The sequence below is a fragment of the Artemia sp. Qi Xiang Cuo genome, chromosome 20 (genome assembly GCF_049724085.1).
Source record: "Artemia sp. Qi Xiang Cuo chromosome 20, ASM4972408v1, whole genome shotgun sequence".
Lineage (NCBI taxonomy): Eukaryota > Metazoa > Arthropoda > Branchiopoda > Anostraca > Artemiidae > Artemia > Artemia sp. Qi Xiang Cuo.
In genome coordinates this window covers 5240790-5265405 of record NC_142813.1, presented here as the reverse complement: position 1 = coordinate 5265405, position 24616 = coordinate 5240790, and the positions used below count along the sequence as shown (strand labels likewise).

The 24616-nt window shown below is 34.8% G+C and overlaps 1 protein-coding gene across 1 annotated transcript in view; it reads right to left on the bottom strand.

The window, feature by feature from the left end:
* The window catches only part of BHD (folliculin), a 47966-nt gene that overhangs the window by 11513 nt on the left and 11837 nt on the right, over positions 1-24616 (bottom strand). Inside the window, exons 4-6 of the mRNA XM_089105947.1 lie at positions 21175-21393; positions 17568-17740; positions 11531-11759 (exon numbers count right to left, since the gene is read on the bottom strand). Of these exons, the coding sequence (XP_088962073.1) occupies positions 11531-11759; positions 17568-17740; positions 21175-21393 (621 nt within the window). The remainder of the gene's footprint in view (positions 1-11530; positions 11760-17567; positions 17741-21174; positions 21394-24616) is intronic.

The following is a 24616-nucleotide window of genomic DNA, read 5'->3' as shown; positions in this document are numbered from 1 at the left end:
TTAGAAGCCTTTTCGTTTTCGATGTGTTAAAACTTACAAGCTATGCATCTGCCCACGCCTCAATTTTCCAAAGGTCAGGCTGAAGCTCCTTGTGGGGCTCACTGGGATCTTCGTCTTGCAATTGATGTTTTTGTTGTTGTGTCATCCGGAAAGTGGTGAGGTTTTTTCACAAGGTTGTCCCCTAGGTCGTTTATGAACCCCAAGAAAAGAGTTGGCCCAAGAAAACTTCCTTGTGGTACTCCTGATAAAACTGAGTGTTCTCTTGATATGAAGCCATCGAGGACAACTTGAAACGATCGTTGATGAAGAAAGTCAGCAAGCACGTTAAATAGTCGACCGTGAATTCCATAGCCTTTCAGTTTACAAAGAAGTCCCTCGTGCCATACTTGATCAAAGGCTTTTGCAATGTCAAAGGAGACAAGAAAAATATTGTTCCCCTGAGAAAGGAGCTCAACCCACTCTTGATAGTGTGCAATCAGAGAGTCTAACTTAGACCGTTTTCTGGGAAAACCGTATTGCGTGTCTGTCAACAACAGATACTCAAGGTATTCGTAAGGGTCTTAATAATGATGCTTTCATAAACTTTACCTACGCATGTTAGCAGACTTATTGGACGATATTATCCTACATTAGTAAGGTCAGACTCTGCCTTTGGAACAGGGACCCCATGAGCAGTTTTCAAGGCTTTCGGGAATAATCCCGCTGCAAAGTATTTTCTATAGAGAGAGCGGAGAGGACCAGCAAGTTCAAGGGCACATCTTTTAAGGATGAGATTGGGAATCTTGTCAGGTCCGGAAGCTTTGGTGACATTCAGCTGGCTTACCGTTCAGAGCACCTTCCTAATAGTTATGTTAACGCTGGTGATTTTTGCATCTGTTCGTGGCGGAAAGGGGGGAGGGGAGACTCCGTCCTCGTCAAGTTGGGAGACCTTTGAAAAAGCTTGTGCAAGAGCATCTGCCTTTTCCTGGCCTGACTGGATGATTGTCCCTTCAACATGAAGGGAGGGAATTGATGTTGACTTAGATGACGGTAGGGCTTCTTTGACGACCCTTCACGACCACTTTGCAGGGGCACTTTTCAGTTTGTCTACAAACTTGTGCTTGTAATCAGATCTAGCTTGACGTAAAGCTTTAATAGACTCGTTTCAAGCGCTAATAAAAGCAGCCCGGTCCTCGTCAGGTTCAGTTGAACGCCATTTCTTGTGAGCCTTCTTTCTGGCCCTGATTGTCTTTCTACAGCCAGCATTGAACCATGGCTTAACTCGAGATGAGACTTTTACTGTTTTTGATGGGATGAATTGCTCAATAGCATCTGTTACCGCTTTTTCGTAAAGTACCGCTGCTTTATGTGGAACTTCTTTTAAAAATTTACTCCCAGGCTTTGCCGATAAGAAGTTTCGCAGACCATCCCAGTCTGTGCGGTGATACTGCCTGATGATCCGCTCGTGCTTTACATGTGGAGATATTTTGAGATTTCCACGATCTACAAGTGCCACATGGTCGTTGGCAAAAGAATAGCTTTCAACACTAAAGGAATGCGAATGATCAGAAAAGACAATATCAAGCCTGGATGACCTATGAGGGCCGATGTAAGTGTCAAATTCAATAAGTTGTTCTAGGGCGTAAGCAAGACTCAGGTCTAGCAGAGCTAAGCCCTCCGCATCAGTCATACGACTTTTCAGCCAGTGACCATGATGAATGTTGAAGTCTCCTTGGATTATTATACCTGATTTAGGGAACTTTTGCTTCACAAAATCCAAGCAATCTTATTCTAATCTTATTAATATATAATCTTATCTTATTAATATATAATTCTGAATTCTCAATGACTAAAAAACGTTTGAGAAAAACAACTTGGAGCATTTTAAAAAGAAAAACACACAACTTATGTAGAAAAAAATGGGGGGGGTGTAAAAATAGCCAAAAACAGGAAAAAAATAGCTCTAGAGCGATCTCAGGGAAACGTCAACATTCCTTGAGCAAAGGAATGAAAACAATACAGCTATCAATATACATATGTATACACAAGGCCGTACCCAGTGGGGTGGTGGTCAGGGGGGTTTGCCCCCCCCCCCAAATGTTTGTCTGACTCATAAACACATAACAAAAATGGATACAAACAAATTTTTATGCGTTTTTTTGTGTAACCCCCCCCCCCGAAGAATAATATTTGAGTACCCCTCCCCCCCCCCCCGAAAAAAAATCCAGGGTACGGCCTTGTTTATACATATACATATTTCAATATACAATATAGTTATACTGAATGAAAACAATACAGCGAGGTGGGGACTCCCCCCCCTCTCGCCTGACCCAGGAAATGTGACACGGCAGCCTATTATAAACACAATCTTAAAATATGAATTAATCAGAACAAACAAATACTGAATTAAAAATTCAAATTAATATAAACTAAATTAAAACTATACCTATTTTCTTTTTCTTTTATAGCAACAATTGAAGAATAAATTATAAATCATCTTAGCTTGCTCGTTGAATTATGCTAGTTATTATGGCGAGAGAGGACAGATTTGGCAACTTTTTGACAATTTGGCAATATCTAAATATACTGATTATTTTAAAATTTGCACGAATATTTGATGAGTACGATTTGCAGATATTATTGAGTACTAATATGTAAAATTATACTAAGGATTTGCTTGGCAAGGTTAGCTAATTCATTAGCAAATTTGTAAGTGGGTCCATAAAATTTATTTAGTCCCTTCCCATTTAAAAAACCTTGACATTTCACATTTTTAAAACCTTTCAAATAGAAACCAGTCTAACTGTATTTACGCTATGTAGTTATTATACATTATACCATATACCCTTAAACAAATTCTCGGACTGGACGCTTAACATTGGAATGACTTACCTCGGCTTGGTAGCAAACCAGGCATGAGTTACTATTGTGACGGAGGATAAAGTAGACAAATTTTTGACAAGTTCAAAAAGCGTAAAGTAGACAAAAATAAAGTAGAAAAAAAAGCAGTAAAGTAGACAAAATTGACAAGTTTAGCAAGTCTCTAAAAATCGATTCACAAAGTTATTTTACTAATACCGAGAATTAACTACCCCTACTTTGAGCCAATCGAAATTTGTTGTAGAGGTTTTCAGCCGATAAGACAATTCAGAGAAAATGCGATTGAATCAAACAAATAAGGCCCATCCCATAGTAAAATGGGCCTTAATACCGACTGGTCAGCAAATTTACACTAAAATCGTATAAACTAGTTGCTGTATAGTGCCATCTTATTCAATGGCAACCTACACTGGTAAATTAGTAATAAGATGGTAATGGTAATCTTATTCAATGACAATTTACGCTAAAATCGCATAAACTAGTTGCTGAATAATGTTATCTTATGCAATGGCAACCTACACTGGTAAATTGGTAATAAGATGGTAATGGTAATCTTATTCAATGACAATTTACGCAACAATCGCATAAACTAGTTGCTATATAGTGTCATCTTAATCAATGGCAACCTACACTGGTTAATTGGTAATAAGATGGTAATGGTATTCTTATTCAATGGCAACCTAAACTGGTAAATTGGTAATAAGATGGTAATGGTAATCTTATTCAATGACAATTTACGCGACAATCGCATAAACTAGTTGCTGTATAGTGCCATCTTATTCAATGGCAACCTACACTGGTAAATTGGTAATAAGATGTTAATGGTAATCTTATTCAATGACAATTTACGCTAAAATCGAATAAACTAGCTGCTGAATAATGTTATCTTATGCAATGGCAACCTACACTGGTAAATTGGTAATAAGATGGTAATGGTAATCTTATTCAATGACAATTTACGCAACAATCGCATAAACTAGTTGCTATATAGTGCCATCTTAATCAATGGCAACCTACACTGGTTAATTGGTAATAAGATGTTAATGGTAATCTTATTCAATGGCAACCTACACTGGTAAATTGGTAATAAGATGGTAATGGTAATCTTATTCAATGACAATTTACGCAAAAATCGCATAAACTAGTTGCTGTATAGTGCCATCTTATTCAATGGCAACCTACACTGGTAAATTGGTAATAAGATGGTAATGGTAATCTTATTCAATGACAATTTACGCTAAAATCGCATAAACTAGTTGCTGAATAATGTTATCTTATGCAATGGCAACCTACACTGATAAATTGGTAATAAGACGGTAATGGTAATCTTATTCAATGACAATTTACGCAACAATCGCATAAACTAGTTGCTATATAGTGTCATCTTAATCAATGGCAACCTACACTGGTTAATTGGTAATAAGATGGTAATGGTATTCTTATTCAATGGCAACCTAAACTGGTAAATTGGTAATAAGATGGTAATGGTAATCTTATTCAATGACAATGTAGGCTAAAATCGCATAAACTAGTTGCTGGATAGTGTCTTATTATTTAAGGGAACTTACAATGGTAAGTTGGTAATAAGGTTAGCAGCTGGTTTTGTATTAAATCAGGAGTTAAGCAGGGTTGTGTTCTATCCCCCTTTATATGGATTATTTTGATGGACTTTGTCTTAAGGAGCACAGAAAATGCAATGGGAGACCACGGAATCAAATAGGGAGGAAAAAGTCTCCTGGACTTAGATTGTACTGATGATTTAAGAATCCTAGATGAAAGTGTGAGCAAAATGAAAAAAGTTTTAGAGGTTTTGTGAGTTCAGGGTGCTAGAATAGGTTTGAAAATTATTGTTAATAAGACTTAAGTCACTAAGGCTAGGACTAAGTGAAGATGAAATGGTGACGTTGGGTAATGAAAAGACTGATCAGGAGGGCAGCTTCACTTACCTTGGTAGTATTATTAGTAAAGATGGTGGGAGCCGTGAAGATGTTAAAAGTAGAATAGCCAAGGCTCAGTGTGTTTTTTCAGTTAAAAAAAGTTTGGAAGAATAGGAAGATATGTCCGCAAACCAAGATTAGAATATTAGAAGCTACAGTGATGACAATTGTCAAATATGGCTCTAAAGCATGGGCGCTCCGAAAAGCGGATGAAGATTTTCTAAATGTTTTCCAGAGAAATTGCTTAAGGATTCTTCTGGGTACCCGACTGACTGACCGTATTTCAAACAATAGACTATACGAAAAGTGTGGTTCAATACCGCTCTCTAGGGCTATACTAAAAGAGAGGCTAAGGTAACTAGGGGCACGTTATGCGGATGAAGGATGATAAGTTGCCGAAGATTGTTCTTTTCGGCCAACCGTCTTGTGTTAAATGGAAAGCAGGTCGTCTCTGTCTGGGTTGGGAGGTCATTATAAAGAAAGATTTAAAGGAAATCAGAACTTCGTGGGCGGGTGTAATAAGGGAGGCTTTGAATAGATTGGGATGGAGGAGGAGCGTGCGTAGCTGTGTTGGCCTCAGGTGGCTTGGTGCTGCGGTGAGTTATTAGTAATAATAGTAAGTTGGTAATAGTAATCTTACTCAATGGCAATTTACACCACAATCGTAAACGCTAGTTGCTGGATAGTGTCATCTTATTCAGTGGCAAATTCTTATAAATAAGTTATTTTCCTTCACATTTATATTATTTGAAAATTAGCATTTAATGACCTTGGCATGGTCATTAAAATAAACTTAAATTATTATATTGACATAGGACTTGATGGCAAATATTCGGTAATTTGAAAAATTTGGCATATCTTTGAAAAAAAAAAAAAAATTTCTATAATTGACACGATCAGTTGATGAGTAGGGTTATTGGTAGGGAGTATTCTAAAGTGGGATTAAAACCGTAAGTGGATGTAATTTATTTTTTATATTTAGCGTAAGTAATAAGCATAATTAGTATAAGTAATTGGTTTTATTTCAGATTTAAATTACGCGACTATAGAAGAGTATAAAAAAAAATTAAAGAACCCTGACTATAATAAGAGTGGCAGAAAAAATTGAAGTTTACAACCATTTTTAATTTATCCGTTTTCCCAGAAATTATAATCAAAATAGATGAGAAATGAGGCCTTCAAGTGCCGTTACTGTTGTCCTAGGTCAATGGATATTTTAGGAATAAATTCTAAGCCCAATTAGGTTACGGTAAAGTATTTTCAGTTCTTATCTATACTAATCCCCTCCTTCTCTAGAAGACTAACTTGTAGTAAATACCAAAATTGCCAAACTACATGGATATAAAGCTAAAGTTACTGCCCTGGGAAGTACTAATCGACCTCCTAACTGCATCCATTTTATGCCTACCAGACACATCAGTCTAGGAGAAGTAGACTTCACACCAAACTTGAATTTTTTGTTTCGAAGTTCAGTCTAACCTTTATATCGATCTTTCAGAAGAGGGTTTTAGATTTCTAAGCCCTTGACATATACACATGGTCCCCTAAGTACCAAGTACATTATCATTGGATGAAAATTTTTATCTCTTCCCAAAACTATAATTTTAGAATTTAGGGTTTGATTCGACATTTGCAGGTGCTGAGTTATGGTGGAGGTCACAAGAAATTAGTTTGTAGAAATTTATGTCGAAAGTGAAGAGGCTTTAATTAACAGTTGAGATTATGCAAATATGGGAGTTAAATTGGGTGAAGGGTCATTCTTCCAGAGTTGCGATGTTTTTACTTTGATTTAGTTCTAGGTGAGGGATGTTGAAGGAAGATTGGAAAATTTGTTGGGAATATTTTTATATATTTGGGTATTGTTTTGTTCATAGATATTCCACAGGTGTCACTACATAGGGCTATGCCATATGGTTCGATGGCATGGCGCGCTCATTTTGCCTGGGTAAGGAAATTTAAGTGCCGAAACCTGTATAGGCAATGAGTTTTCCTCTGAGGAGCCCTGATATGTGGTGATTACTTGGGGAATGTTAAATTTTGTAGACATAAGGTGCTATGGATTGGTTTTGGGACAATGATTTACACTTATTAATGCTAATTTTGCTCTATTTTGGACTTAATTTTCGGATTATTGGGTTGGTTGTAATGTTTTGTCCTAGATGATTGGATGGATGAGTTAGGGACCTTGTTCAAGTGCTCATTTATCTCAGTTACTAAATTAGGAAGACATTTTTTTTTTTTTTTACCAAGTAATTACCTGTAATACACTATAAAAAAAGACCTTCTTGGTCTATTCATACCTGAAACCCACGTTTTTCTAAAGTGTTCCTTTTGATTGCTTCAAAACTATTAAGTTTAAATAACAGTTCAAATAGGGATAAATCCTTTTATTAGACAGTGAAAAACAATGACAACAAAATCTGATTATTTCGATCACAAAATACAGTGACCGTCAGTTTATCTGCTGATGACGGTCTCTGTATATGTAATCGAATTTTTCAGAGTTTTTGTTATTGTTTTTCACTGTCTAATAAAAGGATTTATCCCTAATTAAACTGTTGTTTGTACATCATGGAAAGGCAGAGTGGTCTTCGAAAATACCTAAGTAATGAAGGTTTTACAACAGCATCACGTTTCCACCAGTGTTGCCATGTAGAGCCGTATAAACAAACAAGCATAACTAATACTTCAATTTGGCAATGCGATTCATCTTTAAAATATCAAAAGATAACGATTAGTTGATTCCCGAAGATAACTACACGTTCGTCAAAAATTTTGCACCATCAGCAGCTGTTTAATGCCGTGTGTTTTTAGTTTACTTTTTTCTCATTTTTCACCCACGTTTCTTGTTTTTAAATTTGCAACGCGCTACTGCCAAAAACTGCATACCTGCGAATGGAAGTTTTTTTTACTAACAATCGAATTGTCAATTTTTGTCAATTTTTTAAGATAGAATAGAACTTATTTGCGCTGAAAGCCCATAGGCCATGGCAAAAATATAAACAAAGAACAATTACAAAAAAATTGCGCAAATCCTAACATAATCCTACAGAAATCAACTTCTATGATTCATCAGAAGACGAAGGAATCGTGCCAAGCTTCTGATACCCATAAAACACTCATCTGCACACACTCTCGCCCACCACTCAAAATAAAATTTCCCACTTACCAAACACTTCAAGTTTCCAATAACTCTGCTCCTCACATTTATATATCAAGTGATATATGCTCTCATCTAAACCTCCACACGCAGGACAAAAATAAGGACCAACCTTTGACCTTTCCCTCCCGATAAACTTTCTTCTTTGGCCAAGCGGAAAACTATGAGCCCTCATTTGAATTAATAACTTTATTTCATTTTTATTCAAAGCCAACCTAAAAAATAAAACTTCACCCCAAACCTCCTTCGACCGACAATAAAGACCCTGGAAATTCGAAAGCAAACGCTGGGCCTGCCATGCCTGAATTTCTTGGTCCGGTAAAATCCTTTCAACTAATCCACTTACTTGGCCCCCCATATCCTCCATCCCTAAACCATCCCCCTACATATGGCTTAGTCCACACTGCTCAAATACACTCTTAATTTGGTACGGATACCCCCTATCTGAGCTGCCCTTCAACATTTCTAAATAAGCCACCTTCATCACCCGCAACCTAGGCATCCCTAAAATTTTTTCCCAAAGCCTAACAATGTTAATTAATCTACGATTTCTTAAAGAAAACAAACGTAAATCACCTCTAACTACTGAACTATTTGTATTCTTACTTATCCCTAACCACCTCTTATAATATCCTAATTGCACTGTTTCTAGCCTATCTCCCTTTGCATACCCCCAAACCTCAGATCCATGGTGCATTACACCTAATATTTCAGCCCTGAAAACCTATTTAACTACTTAGATCTTTTTAATATCCCTAAGCTAACTTCTTAATACCATATTACAACATACCCCACCTTTTTCGATTCTACTTTCTATATGGCTACTAAATAAAATTCATTTTGCCTTAAACTTAACACCTAAATATGACAATTCTTCCACTAATCTATCCCTTCTACCCTTAAAACTAAGTTTAACATCCTCCTCAAGTCTACCACATTTACGGAATACTAACACTACTGTTTAATCCATATTAAGTTCTAACTTTTCCCAATCCAAATAATCACCTAAAATATCAAGTAATTTCTGAAGTTTCCTTTGTGAATCACCAACCAAAACAATATCGTCTGCGATCAGCATCATGCAAATGGATAAAATATCCAAACTCACCATCGGTGTTTCCTTCTTTCCATAAACGGCACTACAGAACTTATAAACAGGGCGGATAATTTAGGAGACAACGTACAACCCTGTTTAACACCTTTATATCCTCTAACTACCCTTGAAACTTGCCTACCAGCTCTCACAACTACTCTAGTAAACCTATACATTTGAACTAAAACTAACACAAATGGGATCGGGAGACCTATCTCTAACAAACTTTCCATTAATAAAAACCTCCAAACATTATCGAAAGCTCCTTTACTATTTATAAATGCCGGTATAACCTTCCTTTTTTTAGAACTAGTATATTTATTAACTAGATAGATCGATATTTATTTTGAGAAATTACTATCACAAGCCCTGAAGGGCCAAATTTAAATTTCGAAGTCCATAAAAAAAAACAAGAAAATCATAAAAAAGCAAAACAACTAAAAAATTGGCAAACAATGCAAAAAAAAAGAATAAAAAGAAAAACGAGCTGTTTCTTTTATCATGTAAGAGTGATAAAATTTAAGTACAAATTAACAACTATTTATTATATCAGTAAAAAAAAAGGGATAAAAGATTCCTTATACCGCGAGGTAGTACAGAGAATGGGAGATAAGGTGGGAATAGGCTGTGACACAGTTCGTGGAGGACGATTTCTATCAGGTACATAGTATTCAGGGGAAGGGTTCGCATTACGGGGGTTCAAAAGTGCCAACTTACCAAAACGGAGGCACAAATTATTTCTTCTTCTCTAGAGGGTCTCTACCTAGAGCAGTAGACTAAATACATGATCAGTCGTCCCAAAGCCTTCTCTAAAACCCGCTTGAACCAAGTCTAACACCTTACAAAATAACTTCGGTAAACTATTCCCTAAATGAATTCCCAGATAATTATTATGATGATACCTATCCCCCTTCTTAAATAATGGCATCATAACTGACAAACCCCACTCTTCAGGCCAGTTACACGAACTTACCAAAGCTGAAAATGAACTAATCAAAATTGCAGCAAAATATGTTTTTCCCCATTTCCAAATTTTCAATATGTTTATTGTTGACTAATAAGTTCTTCCTGCTTTAAAAAAAATCTACGAATTTAAACGGTATTACATTTTTCATTATGTTTAATTATTAAATTTTTCATTATGTTTCATTTTCATTAGATTTTCATTATGTTTATTGTTGACTAATAAGTTATTTCTGCTTAAAAAAAAATCTACGAATTTAAACTGTATTACATTTTTCATAAGTTTTAATTATTAAATTTTTCATTATGTTTCATTTTAATTATTTTTTAAAGATGTTTATTTTTTACTAATAATTTATTCATGATTAAAAAAAAATCTAATTATTTAAAATTTATTACATTTTTCATTATGTTTAATTATTACATTTTTCATTATGTTTCATTTTCATTAAATTTTCAATATGTTTATTGTTGACTAATAAGTTATTCCTGCTTAAAAAAAAATCTACGTATTTAAAATTTATTACATTTTTAATTAGTTTTCATTATTAAATTTTTAATTATGATTCATTTTAATTAAATTTTAAATATGTTTATTTTTGACTAATAAGTTATTCCTGATTAAACAAAATCTACGTATTTAAACGGTTAAATAAAAATACCAAGGCCAACGCCGGGTGTTGACGTAGGGCAACGCTTGAAAAGATAAAGGTTATTTTATATTGTTGTAGCTTTATTTATTCATTCAAACCTTCAGTTCTGAAATTTCATTTTTTTTTCTAATTGTTACTATATTTTCACCTTATCTTTCTAGCATCCCGAAAGAAATGATAAAAAGCAAATTCTTCGACCCTCAAGCCGAAGTCAAAAAGAATTATCGACGGTTTTCGAAAGATAAAAAATGGTCGAACCTAGCAAAACTCGGCGTTACCACTCAATATTATTTTTAATATTACCAGTCAAAATCAGTATTACTACGTAATTTCACATTTTTCCTATATTTTTACTTAAGAACTGAAAAACCATTTTGATAGTAAATCAGCGGTTTAAATCATGTTTAATTAAGTAAAGAGTGTTGGATGTCTTTTCGTGAAGGGGATCTATCTGTACCGCACATTATACATATTAAACAGTAGTGAAAATTTGGTTCAGAAACGGTACACATCAGTGCACAGGGAAAGGGAAGTTTCCAATACGTCAGAGCAATAGCTTCAGAGCAATAGGTCTCCCATAATCCCATCGCAATGAGCTGAAAATTTCTCATTGCGCGTGGGCGAAGGCGGAGTCATAAATAAAGGTGTGTGACTGATGTGTCCCAAAAATCTTTAATGGAGAGAATAGGAACTTTCGCTACTGTTTAATATTCATACTGTGCTGTACCGTGTTTCTGTGTGATTGCAGTAACCGTGTTTGTAGTTTATTCGTCTATCCTTTTTCTGGCTAAAACTATTATCCCCCCCCCCCCAAAAAAAAGAAAAAAATTACGAGCTAGAAATGACAAAGGACTAATGTCCATACCGGCCAACGTTGGAAAATTCGATTTTCAGTATCGAAAAGGATTCTTTCCTTCGGTCCAGCAGATTTCAATATAAAAAATAGAAGTTTATTAAAGGCTTGAAGTCCAAGTTGATCTACAAGTTCTTTAACCTGGTCTATGTCATCTTGATGGAACAGACTTGACTTGTGACAGGATAATGTTGGTTTGACTAGACAAATATCCAACAGGTATGAAAACTGCACATGTAACCTAAAAAAATATATATATAAGCACAAATAAATATAAATCAATGATTTGTGCGAACAGCTAAATAGCAGAAGCTGCAAACAATCTGGTATTTCGCAGGGGGGTGGGTTGTAATTCAAAAGGCGTCACGTGATATAAGTTTAAAAACTTATATCTCTCAGAAAAATTCTACATATAACATAATATATTCTATACCCCCGCCCATACAACAACAACATTCTATACCCCCCTCCCCCCCTGCGCGGCCATATGGCCTGAAATACAGAAAAAATAGTATTTAGTCGATTTTTTAAGCTTATATCCCTCAGAAAAACATACGACATTCTGTACCCCCATACGGTATATTGCCTTGAATAGAAGGAAAAAATATTAAGTGCTAGATTCTTTTTTTCAAAACCCATGTCCCTCAAAAACTCACGAAAATTGAATAAATAACCTAAAAAAGAACAAAAGTATAAAAGCAAGTAGCAAAACTGCAAGGTATTCAATAGGGGGTGATTCAAATAGGTTCAGCTATATTTTAAATTACGTTCCTCAAGTTCAGCAGACTCTGTCGATTATTACGAAAATCTCTATTACGTAAAAAAAATTGGGCTTAATACCTTTAAAAAGGTAGGAAAAGCTGCAATCAGCAAGGCAGTTCAAAAAGCGTTATGTCACAGTTTTTTTGTGACTTTTCTCCCTCAAATTAAGCAGGTTTTGTCTATTAGTTTAATCTGCTTTTTCCTATGTTATTTTATTTTTAAACCATCCTGAAATTTTATTCTTTCCAAAACTTCCCTCTTTTCTCACACTCACGAAATATTTGGGAGATAGTACTAAAACAGTCAGATAGTTTCCACTAAATCCCCTCACATCTCTCAAGCTGTTTCCAAAATATTGTAGATATACTATTTTGATAACTTGTACGCTTATAGTGGCTTTTCAGTTACCTCTATTGAAAGATATACTCTGAAAATTTCCACTAAATCCTCTCTCACTCCCCCAAGCCTTTTCCAAAATATTGCAGATATACTATTTTGATAACTATGACAATTATAGTGGCTTTTATTTACCTCTATTCAAAGATTCGTGATTTAAAATTACACAAAACATAGTGTTAATTGCATAAATCACAGAAAGTAGGTTATTACGAAAATCTTCAAATAATCAGGATTTCCTCCTCCCTACTGATATATAGTTATTTCTTACGAACGTTGAAAGCGAATAAAAACCAATCCTAGCTATAACATTTAGTTCTTAGTAGTCGAATAACCCAAAATGCAGTAAAAGTAAAATACATATTAACTAGATATCTAACACATATTTTATTAAGCCCACCCAAAATGGGGCCAAAGACCTTAACCCACAGCCCTCCCGTGGTCCTTTATTTAAAAAAGATATCCTAAACACTGTGGAAAGTTTATTATTTTGATACGTTTAATCTTTTTTTATCGTTTGGTAAGAAAAATGTTGGAAAAACCACTGATTTACTGATTTTAAGTACATATTTGAGTAACTATTATGACTTAATTTTTTTCTTTTTTCCTTCAACAGGTCTCTTCTAAACTCCCTTCCAAGCTCCCTTTCCAAAAACTGTAAAATCCGAGATTTGTTTTGTTATTTACGCATGGGATAAACAATTCTTGGCTTAGTTACAGGTGATTTAAACGATAAAGATCTTTCCTAGAAATCCGTCCCATGTCTCTATAGTAACATTTACTGAATTTTCCCCCTCGTGTAAAACAAAAACAACTAAATTTCTAAGTTTTATAGGCTGCCGTAAAAAAAGATTTAAGGGAAATGGGAACATCCTGGGAGGGTGTAAAGAGAGAAGCTTTGAATAGACTGGGATGGAGGAGGAGCGTGCGTGCCTGTGTTAGCCTCAGGCGGCTTGTTGCTGAGGTGAATTGCTAGTAGTAGTAGTAGTAGTAGTAAATCATCCTTAGAACAATATCTTCTGTTTCCCTCTACTTAAATAAAACTCTTATTTCTACATGTGGGTAGTCTTTCAAACGTTAACGGACCAAAGAGTGATTCTAGGCATATGAATGAAATTCACGGCATTGCTATCTGACAGACACTGGAGATTAAGAACTCGGGCGATTATTCACATTTTTAATAAAAGCTCGCAAGCTAGACTATGTCTATTTCTGTGCTAAAGGAAGACCCGCGGCAACTAAAAAAGATCCAAATTACTGTTCGGGCTTTCTTACTGCCTGTGTTTTTTTTTTTTTTTTTTTTTTTTTTTTTTTTTTTTTTAACAAATAGACAAAGGCAGAATAAAGTCCTTAATTCCTGCACACTGTCTATGTCACCTGAGTCTTGAGTCTTTGCTTGAGCCAAGCGGTAAATGATCCGAGCATCATACTTTGCTTTGAAACACGACACTTAAATTGATTTAGTAATTATAAACAAAAACTTGAATTGTTATAAGTAGCCGCCAATGAAAAGACACAAAATGAACTGAAACTAGACTACTACAATTATAAAAAGGCTAAAAAACAACTATCGCACTGACAATTTGACCGACGAATTAAGACGCTTTGATTTGCCAGGGGTGGGAAACATGAAATTAGGGTATATAGAATTTATTTCTCAGGCCGGAAAGACGAGGTGCTAGGCAGGGAGAAAGATTCATGATGAATAAGGAAGCTGCCAAGTCTTGTTTAGGTTGGGAACTTATTAATAATAGAATGCTATCTTACGACTCAAAAGAACTGGGTAATGCAACCTTTAAAACAATAATATTCAGAAAAAATAAAAAAATATCAAGAAATCAAAAAACTTGAAAAGGCAAGACAAACAAATTATATCACGAATAACCAATAATAAAAACGAAAGAAGTATTTAGCAAAATATAAACAAATTAGATAATAAAAAAATAAATAACCAAACAAATTCTCTTTCGTCTCTAAACTGTAGTTCCCCTTCTAACAAAAATAATTTTATCATTTATGCGGGGCTCCCACGGCCTGAATAAAGTTAATAAAGTTTGTCATGAAAGTACGAACCATAAAGTTTGTCCCCCTCACACAAGGATTTCACCTTTTTGACTTAACAGCAATTTTTCAAAGAAAGTAACTGAAATAGTCAGACATGGAGCTGAGAAAAATATCTTTTTAAGCATTTTTTCGTTTTAATAATAGATGAAAATAATGTTTTGTTTCTTTTACCAAGCAAAATATTTAAACAAGTATACACGAATATATTTGTAGAAACTAATTTTTATGTTGTTTATTTGAAATTTTCCACAAGTCTTCTGCTATTGGTTGAACTTTGCGGATTTTCTTGACAAAGTTAAATAAAGTTTAACTTCTTTCCGACTGCAATAAAGTCAACAAAGTTATGCGAGGAAAACGGTTTATTAACTTTGCGGACAGATTTATTAACTATATTGACGTCGTGGGAGCCCCGCTTTAATCGTTTAATAATCGTTTTTAAATAATTGACGGTGCTCTGCCTCTATCTAGGAGGGTATTAGGTATCTGGGAGGGTACCCCACATCCTACCCCACATATTTGATACTGGTAGCTGTCATTCTAGATAGCCCCTCCTTTACCCTGTCACCAAGTTTGTAAAATTTTTAGTAACATACATTGTATAAAAAACATGCAGAGAATTGTTTCATATTATTAAATGATCTTAAAACACTAAAACAGACAACTCATTAAGCGAGTGGTATATGAACACAGCAGCCTGGTAATCACTGAGTTTTCCCCCGTCCTATACTTTTAACTTCCTAAAACATGCGATTACTTTATTATATTTTTATTGTATTTATCATATTTTATTTTATTATTTTTTACTATTATTATTATACTATTTTCAAATATAATAATTCATGCATTGTAATGTATTTATATGCTTTTATATTATACGTTAATTTATATATTTTATATTACATTATTATCATATGTAATATTTTAATACATTACTTACATTTTTAACCAACAATCAAGCGCATAGCCTTATTCTGTAATATCAGAGCACGTTTAAAATTCATATATAGTTTGCTAGTCCATAAAACACAAGCATTAGATATGAATTACGGAGTGCTTGATACGAGGGGAGCAAAGCTCGGTGGCAAATATGGCGGTAGTTAAATATGGCGGTGGCAAATATGGCGGTGGCATATGTGGCAAACACCATACAAGTCTAATTATCTTTATTAAGAAGAAAGAAAACGTGTTTTAGTTTCTAAGCTGTATTTTTAGAAATTTTCACGAAATTTAAATTCGTACTTTTTTTGTCCTACATGCAAATGTAACCATTTACGGTGGCCATTTACGGTGGTTGACCATAATGATTGACCATTTACGGTGGCTGAGGGGATAGTCAAAGGTTATTAACATAAGGGACCTGTCGTTTAAAGACGTATATCTCTCCTCCCTCAAATTTATGGCTCCTCCCTCCACTTTAAAAATAATCTACGTGGACCAATTTCAACAGAAATTTAAGAATGAAATTATGGAACAACTACGTCTATAATTACGGGGAATATTAGAAAAGAAGTGGAAGAAAGTTGGAATTTTGCCCATAAGTTGTTGACGAGGTGAGATGCTTTAAAGAGATAGAATTATCTATCATTATTAGAAGTAGGATCGACTAACATGCTAGAAAGATTTATCGGCTACAGCCTTAGACGCACTTTTAACTGGGAGCCGGAGTCAGTATCTGCCCCCTCCCCAAAGTTCCAATGCGCCAGCGAACACTTCGTTCGAGCAAAACTATGCAGTCGTTTTGTCTTTTGGTTAGCTTCAAACGTTTGAAGTTAACGTTTCAACGTTTTACGTTTTGTTAACTTCAAGGTAGTTTTTCTTTAATCTTCTTTTCTTTCGCACTGAGGACGGCTTGGCGGAAGTCTATTCCAAAATATCTGCTTCATTTCTTCATTATTTTCACTGACAGAACACTAAGCTCGTTTTTTTCTTCTAAGTATTTTTACTCATTTCTTCACTTTCCTGGCATGTGTAGCGTTACAGCAATCTCCAAATAAGTTCCGATTTTGTGAAATGAAATCATTAAACAGTCCTTTGGGTAAAGCCATTAAACTTGGAAAAGGTATATTTTTGAGTCCTTCATTTTTCAAATTTTCGGGGAGTTTCATCTCCAAATTTAACGTAAAACATTTTTCATAATGAGAGGGGAGCTGGTACCCCCTTTACACCACTATTGCACGAAAAGTCCAAATATATCGGCAGTCCTCTTAGACTATAGGCTAAGGATTAAAGCCTCTCTCCACGATCATCTGAGGGCACTCTCATGGGAGCTCTAGGCTTTTTTTCACAAATATATTCCATATTATGACACAATTTCCCCTTTTTTTGCCCAAAATTAAGCAAGGTCGTCAAATCACGGGCGATCACAAGAGAAGGCAGACGATAGCTCTTTATCAGGAAACCATAACGCATACAAAGTAAAAAATGCCATCGTGTTCGAACAAATACGACATTCCCACACTAAAAAAATAATTATTAACGATATTTTATTCCAAAGCTTAAGAGAGCTGACGCCTGGTCCTCCCTCCATACCCCCTCTCCCCCCCCAAAAAAAAAACTTATTGACGATATTTTATCCAAAATTTATGGGAATATAGAAATATAGAATATAAAAAAAATACAATATAACAAAATCGTTAATTTATCGGTTTTTCTCTAGGTATCAGGAAACGCCTTTTGGAAAAGGCTGAAAACGCCTTTTATAATTAAAAATGTAGCCATTCTGAAATATCGAGTTTCCAACTAACTCCTTTGGTCCTAATGGCTTTCTTAGCCAGCCCACCCCCTCCCACCCCAAAAAAATTATACAGCAATGTGTACACATTCTTACTTTTCAAATATGCTTTCATCTTCCAGGACATCGCAGAGACCCTTGGACAAACGTTGACTATCATTGTAGGATAAACGTGGATTTGAAATTGTAGAGGACGTAGGACAGTGCAAGCATAACGTGTTACCAGACGTTTTGAGTTTTAGATTATCATCTGACTGTCGCAAAAATACCTAGAAAGCAAAACAAAAATACGAGTACATAAAATCAAAATATAAAACGTGGAAAAAAAAAATATCAAAGCAAAGCTAAGATGCATAAATACAGTATAAGCTCGGCAGATGCTCGGTTCGGAGTATTTCCAACTTCGTATATCCCCTACTTGGGCGCAAAAGTCTTGACAAAAAAAAAGAAATCTGGCGAAAATTAAGATCTTTGTTTCTGAATCAATCGTGCACCGTAGGATATTCCTGCTTACAAAATTTGTATGTGATTCTAGATAGGTATGTATAACATAGGTATGTATAACAATGGTATGTATACAATGGTATGTATAACAATGGATAGGTATGTATAACAATGGTATGTATAACAATGGATAGGTATGTATAACAATGGTATGTATTCAATGGTATGTATAACAATGGTATGTATAACAATGGATAGGTATGTATAACAATGGTAGGTATCACATATCTAGATAGGTATGTGATTTCAATCTTTTCTGAAATCTTAGCAGGAAGTTCGTTTTAAATTATACCTAGGTTTTCATTTAGAAAGTTGTTTGTTAGTCAGTGCAGTTGTTACGTATAGTAAACTAACTGTGATAAGAAGTAATTTTGCTGACTCGAAACAAATTTAGCCAGTTTCAGCCGAACCTGTTTAGTCACGACACTAAAGTCAGAATCATAGTCACACTTGGGGGTAAAATAAAAAATTATGACGAAACCAGAAAAAAACGATTGGTCCATTGGCCAATTTTATTTCATAATAGGCGGAGCTTGGCAAATCTTATTTGCATATGAAAAGAGGAGGTGCGTCGTTGGAACCATCTGTCAGTTCAATTTTTGTGTCTTCCAAAGAGAGAGATAGAAATAGAGCAGTAGGAATGATCTTGTGAGTTTCTCTTTATGTATCTCGACTTGGAAATTATTTAAGTAGTTGACCTCTCCAGAACGAATTGTTAAATAGGTGTAAATCTAGAATTCGGGTAGTAGCCTATATGAAACGAAAAAAAATCGTAAAGAAGAGAAAACAAGCATAAGACTGCCAGTGAAAAATCCAAGAGAACTATGCAAATATTCCGATAGAGACCTCTGTTCCACCGTCTTAAATGTAGAACTAACAGAAAAAATAGATAAAAGTCGGAAGAATAGTCGAAAGAAAAAAATGAGGAATTCGAGTAGTAGCCTAAATGAAACGAAAAACCATCATAAAGAAGAGAAAACAAGCATAAAACTACCAGTGAAAAATCCAAGCGAACTATGCAAATATTCCAATCAAGACCTCTGTTCCACCGTCTTAAACGTAGAACTAATAGAACACATAGATAAAAGTCGGAAGAATAGTCGAAAGAAAAAAAATGAGGAATTCGAGTAGTAGCCTAAATGAAACGAGAAAAATCGTAAAGAAGAGAAAACAAGCATAAAACTGCCAGTGAAAAATCCAAGAGAACTATGCAACTATTCCGATCGGGACCTCTGTTCCACCGTCTTCAATGTAAAAACAATAGAACACAAAGATAAAAGTCGGAAGAATAGTCGAAAAAAAAATGAGGACAATGTCAGCCAGTGAAAAATAATAGAAAACTATGCAAACATTTCGGTCGACACCTTCAATCGACAGTCTTCGAATCTAAATAACTATATTATGACTATATAGTACTAAACTGTGCTATATTTCCATCGACACCTCAAATCAACCGTCTTCAAATCTAAACAACTATATTATAACTATATAGTAGAAAACTATGCTATATTTCGACCGACACCTCCAATCGAACCTCTTCAAATCTAAATAGCTATATTATAACTATATAGTAGAAAACTATGCTATTTCGGCCGACACATCCAACCTACCGTCTTCAAATCTCAATAACTATATTATAGCTATATAGTAGAAAACTATGGTATATTTCAGCCGACACCTCCAATCCATCGTCTTCAAATCTAAATAACTATTTTATATAGGATAGAAAAAATATATGTAAAAATATATGTGAGAGGGAAAAAATATAAAGGATGCAATATTTTTCGCTTCTCGGCCTGACTATTAGATGATTCTTTTTGACACATTCCAGTTCATAATAACCTCCAATACACCGTGTTCAAATCTAAATAAATATATTGTAAATGATAGAAAAAATATATAAAAATATATGTGACAGGGAAAAAATATAAAGGATGTAATATCTTCCCCAATCGGCCTGACTATTAGATGATTCCTTTCAACACATTCCAGTTCATAATACAATATATACCATCATTTGCATCTTATTCACAAGCTCTCAACCTTTTCCTCTGCCCCTTTAAATTTTACAGTAAAATCTTGCGCCTCTTTAAATTTTTTCTGAAATAGTGATTAATATATTTCACATTTTCGTTTGTTTTTTTTACAGAAGTTGTCTGTGAGCCTTATATCTCCTTCATTTTTTCCATATCTGTACGTGTGTCTTAATATTATTAAATAGCAATGGTAAGCGTTTTCATCATCAGTGGCCTACTTACAACATCTGCAGCCTCAATCAGATATGTTCTTATTGTTCTAAATAATTTCGGCCCGAGACGGTACAATATTGTTGTTTATGTGAGCTCATACATGTGGGAGCGAATCCTATTCAATAACAATTTGAAGCGTTTTCATCATCAGTGGCCTACTTACCACATCTGCAGCATCAATCAAATTTGTTCTTATTGTTCTAAATAATTTCGGCCCTATTCGGTACAATATTGTTGTTTATGGGAGCTCATACATGTATGTGGGAGCGAATCCTATTCAATCGCAATGGTAAGCGTTGTCATCATCATGGGCCTACTTACAACATCTGCAGCATCATTCAAATTTGTTCTTATCGTTCTAAATAATTTCGGCCCTATTCATTCCAAAATTGGTGTTTATGGGAGCTGATATATGTATGTGTGTGTGAATCCTATTCAATCGCAATGGTAAGCATTTTCATCATAATGGGCCTACTTACCACATCTGCAGCATAAATCAAATTTGTTCTTATGGTTCTAAATAATTTCGGCCCTATTCATTACTATATTGTTGTTTATGGGAGCTCATATACGTACGTGGGTGTTAATCCCATTCAGTCGCAATGGTAAGCATTTGCAGCATAATTAGCCTACTTACCACATCTGCAGCATCAATCAAATTTGTTCTTATGGTTCTAAATAATTTCGGCCCTATTCGGTACAATATTGTTGTTTATGGGAGCTCATACATGTTTGTCACTGCGAATGCTATTCAATAACAATGGTAAGCATTGTCATCATCACTGGCCTACTTAACACATCTGCAGCATTAATCAGATTTGTTCTTATGGTTCTAAAATAATTTCGGCCCTATTCAGTACAATATTGTTGTTTATGGGAGCTGATATATGTATGTGTGTGTGAATCCTATTCAATCGCAATGGTAAGCGTTGCATTGGTGGCCTACTTACCACATCCGCAGAATTAACTAACTTTCTTCTTATTGTTCCAAGTAGCTCAATAAGGATAGCTGCATTATCCATAATATTCTTCTGATTTGTAGACACAACAATCAAGCCATAAAGTCTTTTATAGCCCCTAGCTTCACGATCTTTGATTTGAAATGTTAACGACATAGCTGTTAACTCCCCATCAGAGAAAAACACTGGCTTGTCTTTGACTGGAGAAACCTAGAAAAAAAAAATCATGTGAGATGAAACGTGACTTTATTTAATTTATTTCAAATGAATAAATATTTTCGAAGACCACATTGCCTTTCCATGATATACAAATAACAGTTCAAACAGGGATACATCCTTTTATTGGACAGTGGAAAACAATGACAAAAATTCTAAATATTTCGGTTACGTCAGCAGAAATACTCAAATTCTTCTATCCTACTGATATGGTTCTGCTGATGACAGTCACTGCATATGTGATCGAAATATCCCGAATTTTTGTCACTGTTTTTCAATGCCCAATAAAAGGATTTATTCCTACTTAAACTTTTATTTGTACGAAATAAACATACATATTTAATTCTATTGATTATTGAACTATTACTTGTGTTAATCAAATATTTTAAAGCCTTTAGCTTCACGATGCTCATTCTTAAATATTAGGGATATAGCTGCTAACTCCCCAATGGAGCAAAATACTGCTTTATCTTTTACTGGAGAAACCTAGAAAGAACCAACCGCATGAAAGACTGTGTGCGTTTATCTAATTTATTTTAAATAAATAAGCAAAAATATTTAAATTTAATGATTATCAAATCATCATTTATATTAATTCAATTGTTATTAACTAAATTAAGAAATGAAGATTAATTGATTATCAATTGAAAAATTACGAACTTTTGACAATAACTAGACAATTGATGCTTAGGTTATAAACATTACAGTGCTGATAGCCAATACCTTTTGTCCATCCATTGATGGACAATCTATCAGTGCAGGAAAGGAGTTTGTGTTTCAGAATGACTCCCTTTTTTTCTTGGCAGATGTACAAAATTTATCCAGAATGATAATATCCAACAATTATAATGCTTAGATATCAAATAGTTAAAGCTAATAATTAGTAGGTTATTAATTATATTAACTAGATAATTAGGAATTAAATCAAACTTTTATAGCTTCTAGCTTAATAATCATCACTTTGAACTGGTAGCGACAAAGTCGTTGGCTCTTCATTGGAGAAACATACTAGTGAAAACTTTATTAAATAAAGCGTGACATATTTCATTTATTCCAAATAAATTACCGAAAAGCCTTGAATAATTACCGAAAAGCCTTGAATAATTACCGAAAAGCCTTGAATAATTACCGAAAAGCTTTGAATAATTACCGAAAAGCCTTGAATGCTTGAAAATTCCGCCACCATAGCAAGTATCTAAATAATGCTAAGTAACTAAAACAAAATCTGCTTTATAGACAGACAGATAGGCTTATTATCAAAATGTAAATTATATGAGTAAAATAATTAATGATTAGACAAAATAAATTACGTTTCTTAGGACTCCACATGATACACGATCACACTCTAGTACAGGATCACACTCTAATAGATGTAATTAAACGTTCCTCGCCATCTATCTATCTAACTATGAACCCTTAAAAATATAGAAAATCCATAGTGATTTTTCGTATTCGTATTCGTTTAATGAAACAGCTTTCGTAGCAAACAAAACTGAACGCTAAGTTATGCCATTTTACAATCATTTAAGAAAAAATAAATCACTTATTTAATACACTAACAAAATATGGTACGAAGGAATTTGCAAATCTGTTCGTTCGGCACTTGACGGGTTGTAGTCTGTTCTGATGCCTGGTGAGTTTGGGGGTCGGTGCGGTTGGAGGAAGAATTGAGCAATGTTTCTCGCTTGACAAGAGTGATTTCCCGAATCTCATTATCAAGTCGTGTCTTCGGGCGAACACAGTGGGCACGCTCATAACCACAAGGGCATACTCGTAACTCTCATACCTGGGTCCAAGAATTATTTTAGTAGCACATTTTTGAAAGTCTTCTAGTTCTTCTGACGTATAGGCAGTGTTTTGTGCTTGGGGACCCCAGACAGGACAACAATAATCAAGGATTTTAAATGTACCAGAAATAAGTTGTGGGGGACAGAAAGAAGATTCCTACATTTTCTAATATTTTCAATAGACTGTGCAGGAGTTTGAAGCTGCTTTTCTGGATTCAGTTTCCTTGTTGAAAGCAGAAATCTTACAATTTTCTGTTTTAACGCCATCTAATACAAAGAACAATTATTTCTGATAGAAAGTGCTGTTTTTAACTGACTAAGAGAAAAAGAACCAAATGGCGTTCTAATCTGAAGCTTTCTGGGATAAAAGTAACTCTTAGAAACAGTAAGGTTTCCAGTGACGCAGTGTTTTGAGTGACGCAGTGTTGTACTGAAAGGATACTGCAGGCTGTTTTTTTTTGTTTTTTTTTTGTTTGTTTTTTTAGAATTTGCATTTTGAAGAAAGTGGGCCCCGAGAGATAACTGGACTTATCCCATGAAAGAGGTCCTTGCGAGTAAGTCTCACTAAATGCCTTTCTAGTTCGATTTAAGCAGAGCGGTATTAACTGGTAGCAATATGTCAGTGACGAAAGACCATTTCGATCGCCGTATGGACGAGCTTCAAAGTTTGATTTCAAAGCTTCAAAATGAAAATAAAATACTGAGAGCAGAGAATAAACTGCTAAGGACTGAGCTAGTTCATGTCAAGACTACTGCTCTGCGATCGGAGATGTACGCTCGAAGAAATAGCATTCTTATTCACGGTGTTGAAGCTCCGCAAGGAGCAGAAAATCATCGAGAATCTGTAGTGACATTTTTTTACTCTAAACTTGGAATTGCAGATGCTAATCAGCTGAGTATCGGTACATTGTACCGTATTTCTAAAAAGACGGCTCCTCCCAATCTGGAGCTGGGCTGAACCTTCGAAGTAATTCAAATAAGCAGAAAGCTATCGAGTCTATCTTTATTAGCCTCTGACACTGAACGCTCTGCTATTATGAAAGAATGTCGAAAGCTGAAAAAAACGGGTTTCAGTGTGTCGACAGACTTGCCAGCTGAGCTCGGTAAACGAAGAATAGAATTACTAGCGCTCGGATACAAGCTAAAAAGTTCTTATTCGGAAGCAGAAAAGGTTGCAGAAACTCGTGTTGTCCAGCGAGGAATAAGACAATGGTTAGAGGTCAAAAAGTCGCAAAATTCACAATCAAATAAATTTCAAGACGATTGCTTTGACCCGCTAAAGTTGGCAGTGTCCGCCGAACCTGATGATACCGACTTTGATACTTGAAACGTTATTAGTGTGATTTGTTTTTCTTGGTTGTTGTTGATATTTCCGCCTCCTGTAGTCGAAGAGATGAAGGAAAAATATGATAAAAATAGTTAAGAGTTTT